This window comes from Castanea sativa, chromosome 2 (assembly GCF_040712315.1).
Source record: "Castanea sativa cultivar Marrone di Chiusa Pesio chromosome 2, ASM4071231v1".
Classification (NCBI taxonomy): Eukaryota; Viridiplantae; Streptophyta; class Magnoliopsida; order Fagales; family Fagaceae; genus Castanea; species Castanea sativa.
In genome coordinates this window covers 3,365,664-3,382,373 of record NC_134014.1, presented here as the reverse complement: position 1 = coordinate 3,382,373, position 16,710 = coordinate 3,365,664, and the positions used below count along the sequence as shown (strand labels likewise).

At 38.7% G+C, this 16,710-nt stretch overlaps 1 protein-coding gene and 1 pseudogene across 1 annotated transcript; both read left to right on the top strand.

Annotated features, from left to right (window-relative positions):
- The first annotated feature begins 167 nt into the window (after positions 1 to 167).
- Positions 168 to 10,141, top strand: LOC142624326 (amine oxidase [copper-containing] alpha 2, peroxisomal-like; annotated as a pseudogene).
- A 3,353-nt stretch (positions 10,142 to 13,494) lies between these two features.
- On the top strand, positions 13,495 to 15,996 carry LOC142624325 (uncharacterized). The gene is made up of 4 exons (XM_075797859.1): positions 13,495 to 13,719; positions 13,891 to 14,260; positions 14,747 to 15,036; positions 15,190 to 15,996. The coding sequence occupies exons 1-4, from the start codon at positions 13,495 to 13,497 to the stop codon at positions 15,994 to 15,996; spliced, it is 1,692 nt and encodes a 563-aa protein (XP_075653974.1).
- Positions 15,997 to 16,710: the final 714 nt, after the last annotated feature.

Sequence of the window (16,710 nt, the reverse complement as noted above, 5' to 3'; positions counted from 1 at the left end):
AACCTTCATTGTATTTTTTTCACTTCTCTTCCTCGTCTCAATCCCAAGCATTCTCTATCATCCCTTGGACCCCCTCACCCCCTTAGAAATAAAACAAGTAACCAAAATTATCAAAGGGTCTAGGGCGGTCTCAATGCCAAACCTTACTTTTCAATATGTAGGCTTAAATGAGCCAAGAAAATCAACCATTCTTTCATGGCTTTCAAACCCCCACAAAGGAACCCCCACCTCGTCAAGCTTTTGTTATTGCACGAGCTTATGAAAAATCCTACGAATTTGTCGTAAGTTTATCCCACGGTTCAATCATTTCGCAGCACATTTATAATGGCACTGGCTTCCAGCCTCATGGTCCCAGCATCAAGATCGATGGTCACACCCTTAGGTAAACAATAAGGCCACACAAACTGTATAACTTTTTTTCAATCAGCTGAATTGTCAAGTTTTGATTGAATTATAATAAAAATAATGCCAGTGCTTATCTCATGTGAAGGTGTCATTACATTAATCACAATTTGTCATCTTAATAAGTTGTGAAAATTATTGCGTATAATATTGTCAGCCAGATAAATAATAAAACATTTTAATTGTTGTTTATTAATTAAAACTAAGGGTTTCAAAATATATTTTTTTGAATGTTGGGTTTCAATTTTTATAAAAAATGATCCTTTTTATTTCAACCAGAATGAAGAATATCAATTACATAGTTTAAGAATTTAATTATGTTCTAAATCTAATAGTGTACAGTGTGTCAAGTTACTCAAAATTTAAATAATGTGGCATTGGATACATATTTGATGTTGCAATATTTAGTCTAAATGATTTTAAGATAGTTTTTATGTGGTATACACAGTTGGGCAGACTGGAATTTACACCTTGCTTTTGATGTCCGAGCTGGTCTTGTTATATCTCTAGCCACAATTTTTGATTCCATTGAAGATAAACATCGTCAAGTCCTATATAAAGGCCATGTTTCTGAGCTATTTGTGCCCTACATGGATCCCACGGAGGAACGGTACTACAAAACATTTTTGGATGCTGGAGAATTTGGGCTTGGCTTGTGTGCTGTATCTCTTCAACAACATACAGATTGCCCAGCCAATGCAATCTTCATGGATGGGTACCACGCCAATCAGGATGGAGAGCCTGTAAAAGTTTCAAATGCATTTTGTGTATTTGAGTGATATGCAGGTGATATAGCTTGGCGTCACACACACAGTGCGATTTCAGGGGAAGTGGTATGTGATTTTCAAACCACCAAAGTATAAACCCTTCCTCCCCCCCTTCATGTGACAATATTGTGAATACTAAAAAGAATGGGTTGTGAACAATAAAACAAGTATCAAATTTACCTTAAGCATTCAATCATACAACACCCTCATTAGTTTCAGAACCAACCCATCTTTCTTATCATCACGTTAAGTTTCTACAACAAAAACCCAAACCTTCAAGCTCGAGGCAGAGTACATGGTTAAGAAATTGACTAATTTAGTGACTTGAGCTAAAGTATTGTAATTTGAACCTACCAAGACTCCCAATCCATCCTACCTCTTTTATTGCAAACAAGTCATATTCTCTTAAATTACTTGCTCTTCCATTGTATAATATAGAAGGGGAAGAGATTTTGAGAGAGAGAGAGAGATAGAGAGAGGGAGAGAGAGAGAGAGAGAGAGAGAGAGAGAGAGAGAGAGAGAGAGAGAGAGAGAGAGAGAGAGAGAGAGAGAGAGAGAATATTAGTATAATAATAGAGGAGAGTACTTGGAGTTGGAGTGGATGAGGTGAGACAAAAATAGAGGATTCATTTAGATAGGTCTGGCTCAATATATTTTGGAGCATAAGGCGACAATTTTAAGAGGAGTCTATTTATATCTAAATATTAATTAAATAATACTTATTTAAATTTTAATATCATTTTTTAATTTAAAATCTAATTTTCTTTTTGAGTTACAAATTTACTAATTAAGTTTTTATATTCAAACTCTACTAATATATATTTTTAAATAAATTTAAATTTAGCTAATTCACATAATTTTTTTAATATAATCAATCTCAAATAGAATCTTATCAATATATATATATGACATGCATATGTTGCAAGAACAATAAATCCAAATTATTAAAACAAAGCTTTACTTAACCTTTATTAGAATCTGCAACAATTTCAGCCTTAACAAGTAAAGATGGGTTAACTGAAAATCAAATTAATACAAAAAAGTTTCACTTCAATTGTATATGAAACATAAAATACAAAGAATAAAGAAAACTGATTAGGGGTAAAGGGACAAATAGTGGGTTTGTCAAGAGACACTTTCAGTGAAAAATAGCAAAAAGGATAATATGGGGTTTTTCCAGTTTTTCCATACCACTTTTTCAAAAAAATTATAAAAAAAATCTCTCTCTCTCTCTAGGGATGGCAATTTTTCCCCACCCCGTTTAACTTGCCCCTCTCCGCTTCGCCCCAAGCGGATTTTCCCCGCCCCGCAAAGATGGTGGGGTAGGGATGGGGCAAGATTTTAGCCCCGTACCATGGGGCGGGGCGGGGAGGGGTTTAGACTTTTTAGACCCACCCTGCCCCACCCCTCCCCATCCTTGCCCCGCCCCGCCCCGCCCCGCATTACTAAGTATTATAATTGTAAATTTTTTATACCTTAAAACCCTACTATATTAAAGAAATATATCAATATTAGCTTATTTTATTTCTTAGGCTTCGGCCGAGAGCGTGGGGCTTTGGCCGAGATCGTAAGTAGTCCGAGTCCGAGTAGGAATATCTCCTCGGATAAGCTAAACGCAAATCGGGTATGGATCCTAATGATCAAAGTGACATTCCAAGAAGTTCTAATGACAAGAACGAGCATCATAAACGTACAATAGGGATAAGGACTCAAAAATATCTAAAGGAAAGCTGCTACATCGCATTGAATGCCCTGCAGCTAACTTTCTGACTGCATTTATGTGAAAAAGACCCTTGAAGGTGCTACCTCGGCAACCACAACTCACAGAAGGCCAGAAGGGGTGTCTAATGGGATAAGCACTCAAGTGGTGGCTCAAAAGATCAACAAGTGTAAGATTAAGATCATCTAAAAGGAACTATATAATGGAAGAGGCCTTTCATGAAAAGGGGATGAAAAAAGGAGAAGAGAAAGCACTGTAGCAATCTCAACAACTCCTGTAACTATTGTCATCCAATATATACTAAAATAGAGCTCCTTGAACTGTGCCGAGGACAAACTTTCTCGCACAAACCAGGTTCAATTCTTGTTGGCTCATCATCCAAAACCATATTAACTATTATCCATGCACTAAAACCTATCAAAGCAGAATTAACTCTTAAGAATTCAAAACCCAACTTTTTTCCTTGAATGAGAGGAAAAAACCGGAGTTTTGAGGGGCTATTGTGAGGTCTTGGGTTTCGGCCGAGAGCGTGGGGCTTTGGTCGAAATCGTGAGTAGTCCGAGTCCGAGAAGGAATATCTCCTCGGATAAGCTAAACGCAGATCGGGTATAGAGCCTAATGATCAAAGTGACCTTCCAGGAAGTTCTAATGACAAGAACGATCATCATGATCGTACAATAGGGATAAGGACTCAAAAATATCTAAGGGAAAGTTGCTACATCGCATTGAATGCCTTGCAGCTAACTTTCTGACCTCATTTATGTGGAAAAGACCCCTAAACAGTGCTATCTCGGCAACCACAACTCACAGAAGGCTAGAAAGGGTGTCTGATGGGATAAGCACTCAAGTGGTGGCTCAAAAGATCAACAAGTGTACAATTAAGATCATTCAAAAGGAACTATATAATGGAAGAGGCCCTTCACGAAAAGGGGATGAAAAAAGGAGAAAAAAAAGCACTGTAGCAATCTCAACAACTCTTGTAACCATTGTCATCCAATATATACTAGAACAGAGCTCCTCGGACTATGCCAAGGACAAAATTTCTCGCACAAACCAGGTTCAATTCTTATTGACTCATCATCCAAAACCATATTAACTGTTATCCATGCACTAAAGCCTAACTCTTTGACCCACCCTCTACAAATTAATTGTATTGGGTTCACTGAAAATCGTGTCTGAAGATCCCTTACATTTTGGGCTTGGTCTGAAAATCGTGTCCCTACACTACCCAATGTGGTTCTCTGCCTTTATTTTGTTATGTGTTATACTATAAAAAAATTTTATTTTTTATTTATGATTGTCTTGTTATACAATTGGATATATTATTCAATTTTTTTCTAAAAATTGATTTGATTTGATGGAAGAAATTTAGTTGTAATTTCAACTATATTTTTATTAATGAAATAAGTTTCATTAAAAAAAATTATACTAGTTGTAGGGAAAATTAACAAAAAGTAGAGTTTTACGGGGTGGGGTAGGGCTTCGTGGGGCCCAAGGGGCGGGGATGGGGTGATAAAGTTTTCCACATCATGAAGGGCGGGGCAGGGATGGGGCAAGACAAAACCTTGCGGGGCAGGGACGAAGACCCTATCCTTTGGCCCCGCCCCATTGCCGTCCCTCTGACTCACTCTCTCTCTCTCTCTCTCTCTCTCTCTCTCTCTCTCTATATATATATATATATATAACATATTTTATTTATCTAAGTTGCCATAATATAAAAAATTATGATATTATAACTAGAATTATGGGGCCCTTTCACATTTGGGAACTTAAGGCAATTGTCTCATTTGCTTATATAGTTGAGGTATCACTGGGTTTAGGGAGAAGAAAAAGGTGAAGAGTGGTTCCAATTGTAAATGAAGAAGAAAAAAAAGAAATGAGATAGAGTCATTAGCAATTAATGGCGGAGCCAAGATTCGAGCCAACAAAGACAATTATTATTATTATTATTGTAGGGTCACAATTTGTACCCGAACCCAACAGTATGGAGGGGACAGGCCCAAAAAACCCACTACAATGAAATTTGTAGAGAGTGAACTTGAAATCTAGGTTCTAGGGATGTTGGATGACAAAGATGATGGACTAGATTGTCAAGTCACATGCACTAAACTGTTTCTGTAACAAAATTTCTCCTCGGACACAAGCCGATGACGATTTGTATTATATTTCTCTCTTCTAAAGATAGAATACAATTAAGGGTGGTGGTGTATACAGTGCTTTTTCTCTTTCTTCTTCGATCCCCCTCCCTGAATGCCTTTCTTCTTCTTTTAAATTCCCCTCCTCCTTCTCTCAATCTTCCACGTATGGATTAGATCACCGATCTAGATACTTGTCCCATCAATCGCCCTCCTAAAGTCTTCTAATAATAGTTATAAGACTGATCACCACTGTTCAGATGTCACTTCCTTATTAATGCGGCCAGAGAGGTAGGTGCAAAGCCTTTAATGCGGTGGTAGCAGCTTTCTCTAAGATATTTCTCATCCGTTCTTCCTCTCTGTGCCCTTGTGGAACATATCGTCATCCACCAAACCTTCTAAAATCTCATTCCAAACACCATGGCGTATCACATGACCTTCACTTCATTTAGCCGAGGAGGTTCCCCTCTTCAGACTATTTCCATCAGCCTCTTTCACAATAGTTTGCTTGTGGGCTCTTAAGTTTGGTATCGTTACTACCACTAAACTCTCCTCGGACAAGTTAATACCCTCATATTAGGCCCAAGGCCCAAGAACAAGCCCTAGACCTTCCGTCCTCACAATTATTATTATTATTATTATTATTATTATTATTATTATTATTATTATTAAAAATTGCTTAAATTTGTAACCCACAATGACACAAAAATAAAAGTGTAGATGTGTGAGAGCATAGGGTATGCGAGACCATATACATGCAATATAACATAATAAATTCAACAATAAATATATAAATTGTTAGGAAATTAAATTAAACTATTTACAAACATATTTGCACAAAAAAATAATTGCGTTAAAAAACCATTTTTTAAGGGAGTAGCAATGCTTTTTGGTTATTATATATATATGTGTGTGTGTGTGATTGAAAGTACTACTCCTTATCTTTCAGTTTCATTTTATCTTTCAGTTTTGAATGTTAAAGTAAGAAAAATAAAACCTTTTTACTAAGTATAATTCCTGAAAAGTGTTTGAAACATAGAAGAGTTTATAATCAAATAATTTTTTATGTGAAATATATCAACAAAAATAAATACATATAAGGGAATCCACTATATCAATAAAATAAAATAAAATAAAGAAGAGGAAGAAATAAAAACATCTATGATAACAAGTTTTTTGTCCAAATGTTTTTTCGAAATTGGGATGTCATTTTGGCCTCCCAAAATGACCTTCCAAAGAAAAATGAACAAATATTGGCTAACTGAATTAGTATCCCTCAAAAATACAATTGGCTAAGGTTGTCCAAAAAAGAAGAATTATTTTTAAACAAAAGAAATCTGTCCTGTATAATCAACTGTTCATTTTGTCAATCATTTTCTTTATATATAAAAGGATCATAAATGTTTTTATTTATTAAAAAAATAAAATTTTCAATATATATATATATATATTTTTTTTTTTGATGATTTTTTAAGCCAATTTATTTTGATGATTTCATATACATAATATATCAGAATTATATATAGGTAACTCTAATATTAGAAAACATATACATAATTTTGTATGTATATGTTTTAAGTTTAACTGACCAGTTCATCAATCTCAAATTTGGCCTTCCAGGCAAAATTTTCTAACTTCAACTTTGGTCACAGCTCACAAGGATTTGAACCCCTTTTTTTTTTTTAATTACAAATTTGCCACATTGTCTGCATTTTTTGATTGAAAACAACTAAAAACACCATTTTCCCCCCTACCTTTTTTCCATTTAGACAAGGATTTTTTTAGTCATAATTTAAAATTAAAGATAGAAAACACCCAACCAAACAATATTTGTAAGTAATTGTAACAGACTGTTTTATATATTCTGTTTTTATAAAAACAAAAGTTTTATCAAATGCAACCAATCAGGCTCACTAATCATTTAAAATGACATTTTAGTTAGTTGGAATTATCTATTTTCACTAGTTGCATATACATCTGATTTTTGTTTTTTGATTTTTTTTTTTTTCCTTTTTTGGCTTCACAGATGACAGAGGTTAGACCTGGAGTGAGCCTAGTTGTTAGGACGGTTTCAACCATTGACAACTATGACTATATCATGGACCGGGAGTTCAAGAAAAGTGGTAGTATTAAATTTGGGGTATGGAAATTAAATAACCAAACCATCTATTTATAATATTATCCTTATTGTTTTTTTTTTTTTAATTATCATTATTGTTTCGGTTGGTTTCATTCGAAATTGTGATGATCCATTTCATAGTTAAAATATTATTTTTGAAATCTAATTGTGTATAGAGTACTATGTCATTTAAATTTAATTTTTTTAAAATTAAAATTATTAACAATATATATGTCTCTAAATATACCTTTCAAAAAGCTCTATTTCAAATGGAGAGATCATTTTCGATCAAGTGGTACCTAAAAAGTCTTTATGAGGTGGGTTTATCAGGTATTTTGGAAGCAAAAGCTTCAACATACACTCACAAAAAACAAGTCAAGGAAGACATCTATGGTACATTGGTAACGGAAAACACTATTGCAATAAACCATGACCACTACATGACCTGTTATCTTGATCTTGACATTGATGGTGAAAAGAATTTATTTGTCAAAGGCAAGATGAAAATAATAAGAACAGACGGTAGCACACCCAGAAAGAGTTATTGGACCATGATTCGAGAGCCAGTAAAAACTGAATTAGATGCAAGAATTTGGACTGACAAACCAACTGAATTATTAATAGTGAATCCTAATAAGTTTACTAAAATAGGAAATCAATTTGGCTATCGATTGGTTCTTGGTCTGGCTACGATTCCACTTCTACTAGAGGATGATTACCCGCAGATCCGCAGCGCATTTTCGAATTAAAATGTATGGGTTACGCCGTATAATAGGTCAGAAAGATGGGCTGGTGGGTTATATGCTGATCGAAGCCATGGGGATGATACCTTATTTACTTGGACAAACAGGTAATATTTCATGGTTTTTATAACGGTAAAAATTCTCTCACACTCTTTGTTTACACATTCGTACGCACAATTTTCACAACTATGTGTGCATGATATGAAAATTTTTGAAACGAGAAAAGGGTGATATTCATGACTAAACATGGAAAGTGGATGTGTACAGAAGATGTTAAATAAGTTTTGGGAGAAAATTATTGCCCTTTTTTAAAAGTCAAAATATAGCATTGGTCTTAGGGGTACACCAAAATACCTAATATTGCCTTTTCCTTCTTTCCTTTTGTTTTGTTTTTTTTTAATAATATATTTTATAGGTAACAATTCATTCAAAAGAATGTATTTTTATTTTATCAATTTTTTAATGTTTAAGTTATAAAGAAAAAATGATAAAATAAAATTTAAAAAAAGGAACAAAAATTTAATCGAAGAGAAAAATAGTTTAAAAAAATGTAAGGAGCTTTAATGTTTAATATAATTAGCAAGAGTGTGTTTCTCAAATTCGTTATGTATCAATTAATAATAAACTCCACAATTTGTATTTAAGTTATACTATAAAATTTTCCCCGTACAATTGATTGCCATATGATTTTAAAATGTTATAATATAATCATTTTATGAGTCAACTAAAAACAGAAATAAGTTGTACTTGAAATTTATGTAATTACTATAAATTATTACATGAGAAATATAAGTTCCGTACCACTTATTCATTTATTAAAAGGCCTTAATAAGTAAAGAAAATATAATAGACATGCTATCTTCTTACAAGTTTTTGAATATTAAGATACCACTTAGTATTAAAATGAGTAATATGTCTCATAAAAAAGAGAGTAATATGCTATTGTCTAGTTTGATTTTAAGTATTACATATTTAATACGTGTTCAAAATATGTTTATCTAAGTATTTTTGCAAGTGTATTAAAAAACATGTATATTGGTTATAAATTTGTTACTCTAAAGTTAAATCTTGACTCTTCCACTTGTAGATCCTCAAAATTTAGTGTAAGAGAGATGTAAATTATTCACTTAAGTTTAAAGTATTCACTTAAGTTAAATCTTGACTCTGTCACTTTTAGTTTGTCAGGAACAAAAGGAGATTACTATAAACTTAAGTGATCGTTTGGTTGCTAAAAAACTTAAAGTGATAGATTTTAGTCTCTAACAAACTTTAAAAGATCACTTTTATTATTTATTGAGCAATGACATGATGGTTTCTAGATCAATTTGACCATGTCATCTAAGTGACAAAAAATAATCACTTTAAACTTCTAAGACTAAAATTGTGCTAAATTTTAAGGATGGTAGGATATTCAACTCTTTTTATTTATTTATTTTTTATTATTATTATTAGGTACTGTATCCTTCTATTCGTTAGCTAAAACCACAAATCCACTTCGACTCAAAGGAATTATGTTGGTGGAAGATATATAAAAGAAAATTAAAAGAAGGAAAAGAGAAAGTCTTAGATAGTGAGGATGGGAATGGGGTAGAGTTGGCATGACATGTAAAAGCCATGCCTAAGTTTATATTAATATTCAAAATAAATTTATACTTATTTAGCAAAAAACTTTATAATTAAATACTTGAAATTTGGGTGTGGGTGAAACTTCATTTAGCTAATTAGGTATTTAAAACATACATATTGACTTGAATTAATTGGGAGGTAATATAGAAGTAATTATTAGGAGTTCCCATAGTATGGTGATCTGGTGTTTACTCCTCTCATATTTATGGTGAATTCCACTAATTAATTCATAGTGTGGTCTATTATGAATTTAAGAGGAAAGAGTACTATGTTATCCTGTTCTGGGAGCTACCACTAATTTTCCAATATTATTGTTAAGCCTTATAACTAACATGGAAGTTTGGTCGCATGCAATTTTTTCCTTTAATAAAGTAGGTAGCAATGAAGAAAATCAAACTAGTTGATTTGGTTCATTTTGCAGGAATAGGGATATTGACGACAAGGACATAGTGTTATGGCACACAATAGGCTTCCACCATAGCCCTTCCCAAGATGAATTTCCAGTGATGCCGACTTTGAATGGTGGGTTTGAGCTCCGTCCTTCAAACTTCTTGGACAGGAACCCAATCTTGAATTTAAGGCCTCCTAAGCCTGTGGACTTACCCACATGCAATGCCCCCACTCCTTAGAGGAGGAAATTAAAAAATAATCGTAATAACTAGCATCTTTAGTAGAAGTTCTAGATAAATGTTATTTGTGCTATTAGATATTCTAAATAATTGTCAACTTTTATGTTGTTTTTAGAATAAGAATTTGAAAAACTATCAGAACTTTTAAAATGGTGGAATTTAAATTTATGGGAATTTCTATCTTATCAATTAAGCTTTTATCAATTTTCCGAGTATATCTGAGAGTTAAGAATTTGAAGTATTAGATTAGTTACAATAAGTATGGTAACAGGGATGATAATGCATTGGTGACATTGAAAATATGGTATCATGGTATTGGTGGTGGTGATAATAATAGTGTAATCAAAATAGTTTGTTCTTGGTGGTGGAGGCAGTGATAATGGTAATAGTCTTAGCAATAATGTTGTTAGTATTATGCTATTATGTTTGGTAGTGTTGGTGGAGTTGATGGCAGCTATGGGTGACAAGCGGTGGTGGTGGTGGTTTTGGTGGTGATAGCCACTTGTGTTAAAATATGATGTTATTATTTTATTTTTTTAATACGTGTTGCAATATTATACCATCAATGGAATTTGTTCTAAGAAGTGTTTTGAGTTTTGACTACTAGATGAGTATGTGGTGTTAATTTTTAGTACTAAATGTTCACATTTTCATTTCACAACATTAGGCCGTTGTACAAAACACTTCTTCAATAATGACACTAATGAGTTTCGATATGTCTCTAGCATTATTTGTGTTTATTTTTTTGAAACCAAGATTTTGAATTGAAAATTAATTTCTATTTTACTTAAAAATTTAAAATCGTTCTTGTTTTCTTTAGTAATAAATCATTATTTTTTTATTTAACATTAAATATATAATAAAATCCGAACTATTTTTAATATCCCACCAAGAAAAAAAGAAACATGATCCTCGTTTCAAAATATTGTACAAGCCTCACCCCCCGTTAAGCCCAATCGCCCTGAGGCCCATGAAGACTAACTTGTATAAGAGTCCCGCACTGATCACACATGGTAACGCACATGTCGTCCGAGGGGTTTGAGCTCGAAGTGCTCGAAGCAGCCTATGGCATGCCCCTGCCGAGCACAGAACTTACTGGCGGGGCTGGTCCCAACGCCACTATCGTTTTCTCCCTCCCGTCACCAAACATCCACTTAGGCGAAACAGTATTGGACCTCCCTTCCATTGCCTAGGGAACGCCTCTGCCGAGCATCAAATCCAGCGGTGGAGCCAGTTCCAATGCCACTGCCACCTTCCCCACTCACCATTAAACCTCCACGTAGGGGAGAAGGTATTGGACCTCTCATTCCACCCACCAAGGGAATGATAATGATCACTCCACTAACCTTCGCTATAAATAGGCAAGGGGAACTTAGTTGGAGAGGTTGGCAATTCCAGAGTGGAAAGACTAGAGAAAGTAATATTGATCATCCCCAAGGAAGAAATGGGAGTGTTAGTGAGAAAAGAGGGGAGACTCAGGAAATAAGGCAGCCGAGCATAGCGCCACCCGTGGTAGGAAATCCAAAAGCCCACCATACAAATAAATTGTGAGCCCAAACTCCCCTTAGGCCCAGCAGCCTTATTTTGGAACGCACAATTGGCGTCGTCTATGGGGATCTCCTACGTAGCTGTGGTGCTATCTTGGCACGCTTGTCAGGATGTCTGGAAGTGGATAGAGAAGCCATGCAGAGAGCGGCACTGGAGGGTCGTCACGGGGGTCTACATGGCGAAAAAGGAGGAAAAAGAGGCTGGAGGACAGAAGGCGTGAGGAGGTAGAAGAATCTGGGCCCGGAGAAGGATTGTACCAAACCCACCGGACAATGTCCGACGCCTCGGGTCGCAGCCGCCCTAACAGACGAGACCAGGAGCTTGAGCAGAGGGATCGAGAGCTCGAACGCCTGCGCAGGGCGGTCAGGGATCTGGAGTTGCAACCACGGGGTCAACGCAAGAAAAGGGACCAGGGAGAACGAAGGGAAAGGTCAGTAAGTGTGGGGAGTCGCCGTGAGGCAAGATCTCATCAATCCGGGTCTTGTAGACACCGCGACCATTCGCGAGAGTATGTGGACCATGAATCGACTTCCCCCAACGCGGGGCGACCACATAATGCGGCCATGGATACCATGAGCCGAGCATTGCATCAAGCTGCCCAGTCTCCGTTTTCTAGAGACATCGAGAGCGCGCCTATGCCGAGCCAGTTCGCATGCCCACCGTTCATTTCCTACACTGGGAAGATAGACCCGGTGGAGCATGTAAGTCACTATATTCAGATAATGTCCCTACACTCCCACAACGATGCATTGATGTGTAAGGTTTTCCCCTCAAGCGTTAGCCCTACTGCTTTGAGGTGGTTCAACGGGTTGAAGAAGGGTTTGATCTATAGTTTTTCGGAACTGATCTAGGGGTTTGGAGTGCGGTTTATGACTTGCAGCTGGGTGCCACAGCCCGTGGACGCGTTACTATCAATGAAGATAGGGGCTGGAGAGACCCTTCGCAAATATGCCAATCGGTACTAGGAGTTGGATAACGAGATCGGCGGGGGTAATGAAAAGATCGCAACGAGCACCTTTCGGATGGGCTCACCTGAAGAATCCGGGCTAAGAGAATCGTTGACCCTAAAACATCCTGAGGATATGAGGCAGTTGATGAGGCGTATCGCGGAGTACAAGCGCTTAGAAGATGATCGGCTACAGACTAAGGGGAAGGAACTAATAATCAGTTATCCTCGGAACAATGGCTTCAACCCTAGACATAGGAAGGATTTGAGAATTTAAGAGCTCGGCCCGGCTACTGGGGGAGTCAATGCGACATTCAAGGAGCTCGTGCACCGCATCATTGATAGGATAAAAAATGAGTCGTATTTTAAGCGACTGAACAAGATGGCAGGAGACCCGTTGAGGAGAAACCAGAATTTGTATTACACCTATCACAGAGATAAAGGGCACAACACCAAGCAGTGTAGGGTGTTGAAAGATCACCTGGAACAGTTTGTGAAGGCAGGGCATTTGAAGGAGTTTCTAGTGGAAACGGGGAATAAGGAGACCAAGTAGGCAGATCGGCTGCGTCGAAACCCTCTCCCACCCCCCTTGGGAGTGATAGAGGTCATCCACGCAACATCAAGGGCAATTAGAGCACCTACAACAAAAGGGGTGTTGACTGTGGTGTCAGCGGAGGGAAGCATGAGCGAACAATCCCCAGGGAAGAAGCCGAGGTACAATAGACAACCCATAGTGTTTGACGACGATGACCTGGAAGGCACTACTCAGCCCCACCACGATGCTTTGATAGTCACGGCCCATGTAAGGGGTTTTATAGTGAAGAGAATAATGATAGATTAAGGGAGTGGCGTAGATGTAATGTACCCGGACCTATACAGGGGGCTCGGCCTGAAAAAGGGGGACTTGTCCAAGTATGATACACCTTTAATGGGATTCGATGGGCATATGGTGACTCTAGAAGGGCAGATTTCACTCCCAGTTATCAAGAAAGGCAGGGAGATAATGGTGACATTCATAGTGGTCGCCTCTTTCTCGCCGTACATGGCAATATTTAGAAGGCCATGGATACATGACATGGGGGCTGTACCGTCCACCTTGCTCGTGAAAGTCAAGCTCTGAACTGATGAAGGGATTACAGTAATAAAGGGTGATCAACAAGTGGCCAGACAGTGTTTAGTAGCCGCGAGAAACAAACAAACGGAGCAGAGGGAATCAGCTGAGAAGGCGCCCCTATAGCAATTACAGCATCCCCAGGTTGAGGGGACCAACGTTGCCGAGGATTTGGTAAGCGTAAAGATCTTACCGAGAGGTGAAAGGAGTTATCAGATAGGGGCAGGCTTGAGTGATGGGGAAAGGGTGCAGCTACAGCTGTTCCTCATACAAAACGTGGACGTGTTTGAATGGAATCCATATAAGGTGCCTAGTGTCGACCCAGAGTTCATAGTTCACAAGCTGAATGTGGATCCTCTATGCCCTCCTAAGAAACAAGGACGGAGAAGGTTTGCTAAGGAGCATGTGGAAGCCGTCAGACAGGAAGTTGGGAAGCTGAGAGAGGCGGGGGCCATAAGGGAAACGTTCTTTCTGGAATGGCTCGCAAACACGGTGGTCCTTAAAAAGAAGAGCGGTAAGTGGAGGGTTTGTGTTGATTTTACCGATCTGAACTAAGCATGTCTGAAGAATCCGTTTCCAATGCCAAAAATTGATTAATTGGTGGACGCTACGTGCGGGCACCCGGGAATGAGTTTCCTCGATGCTTTCCAACGCTATCACCAGATTGCCCTAGCCACCGAGGATCAGGAGAAAACGGAATTCTTAACACCCGATGCTAACTACCACTATACCGTGATGCCATTCAAATTGAAGAACGCAAGAGCCACTTATCAACGAATGATGACAATGATGTTTAGGGATAAGATTGGACAGACAATTGAAGTGTACATTGACGACATGGTGATAAAAATCAAGCAAGAAAGGCAGCACATTGATGACCTGAAAGAAGTGTTCGAGATACTCTGACGACACCGGCTGCACCTCAACGCTGATAAGTGTGCCTTCGGGGTTGGATTCGGCAAGTTCCTGGGTTATTTGATTACTAAACGGGGGATCGAAGTTAACCCCGATCAAATTGAAGCCATGAAACGTCTCAAATCGCCAAACAATCCGAAAGAGGTTCAAAAGCTAACCGGTATGCTGGCTACTCTTAACCGATTTATTTCCAAGTTCGTTGATCGGTGCCAGCCCTTTTACCAACTTTTGAAGAAGTGGAAGGGGTTCCAATGGAACGAGGAGTGTGACAGAGCTTTCCAAGATCTAAAGGATTACCTTGGGCTGGCATTGACGTTGTCAGCCCCGGAACCAGGAGAAGACTTGTATATGTACCTCTCGGTATCTGAGCATGCAGTGAGCGCCGTACTACTGAGGGATAACGGTGTATAGCTCCCAGTTTATTACATCAGCAAGACATTAGTCGACGTGAAGACCAGGTATTTACCACTGGAAAAACTGGTGCTAGCACTCGTGCATTCCACCCAAAAATTGCCCCATTACTTTCAGGGCCACACAGTCCACGTCTTGACCGAGTACCCACTTCAGTCATTATTGAGGAGATTTGACTTTACGGGGAGGATAGCCAAGTGGGGGACTCGGCTGGACTCTTTTGACATCAGATACAAGCTGAGGAACTCAATGAAGGGACAGGTACTTGCGGACTTTATTGCCGAGTTCTCGTCGAGAAGTACGGACATAACTTGCCTAGTAGAGGTCAAGCCATGGAAGGTATTTGTGGACGACGTGTCCAATGCGGCTGGAGCGAGGGCTGGGATTGTGGTCATCACCCCGAAAGATCTAAAGCTAGAACACTCATTCAAATTAGGCTTCAGGGCTTCTAATAATAAGGCCGAATATGAGGCTCTGCTGGCTGGACTAAGGGTTGTCATGGATCTGGGGGCAAAGGAGGTAGAAGTGTACTTGGACTGCCTCCTAGTAGTAAGTCAGGTCCAAGGGAACTTCGAGGCCAAAGATCCCCGGATGATAGAATATCTACGGCTAGTAAAGCAGATGATGAGTAACTTTGTGACAGTCAAGATCGAGCATATAGCCCAGGGACAGAACCGGCACGCCGATTCTTTGGTAACTCTAGCATCATTAATAGCTGATGAGGTACCTCAGCTGATTAGGGTGGAGTTGGTGTCCGAACCAAGTATTACCACTAGGGCACTGATTCTACAGGTCATTGAAGTCGAGAAGTGCTGGATGGATCCAATCATCGACTTTCTTGCAGAAGATCGAGCCCCGGAAGATGAGAAAGAACCAGCCAGAATACAGCGAACTTTCGCTCGGTACTGGTTATCTGTTGATTAGAAGCTATATCGCAGATCATTCGAAGGGCCATACCTGCAGTGCCTTCGTCCCAACCAGGCTAAAGAACTATTAGCTGAACTGCACGAGTGAGTCTGTAGTAGCCACGTGGGGGGACGCTCGCTGGCACACCGAGCAATTACCTAGGGGTTCTGGTGGCCACAAATGAGGAAGGAAGCTACCGAGTACACTCAGAGGTGTGAACAGTGTCAGGTGCACATGTCGATGATCTACCAACCGGCCGGGAACTTGAACCCAGTTTGCAGCCCGTGGCCATTCGCCTGCTGGGGGTTGGATATAGTCGGACCATTTCCCCGAGAAACGGGAAATCGAAGGTTTGTGCTGGTGGCAATAGACTACTTCACAAAGTGGGCAGAAGTTGAGGCATTGGCCAACATCCGAGACATTGACGTTAAGAGATTTGTGTGGAGGAACATTATAATAAGGTTCGGCGTGCCGGAATCTTTAATATCGGACAATGGCTTGCAGTTCGACAGTAGGGCTTTTCAGGAGTTTTGCGAGAACCTCGGTATCCGGAACCAATACTCCACACCAGCCTACCCGCAGAGTAACGACCAAGCAGAAGCGACCAATAAGGCCATCGTGAGTGATTTGAAGAAAAGATTGGAGGGCGCCAAGGGTAGATGGGCCGGGGAGTTGCCAAGCATCCTATGGCAAACCGAACAACTCCAAGGAGATCCACAGGAGTAATGGCAT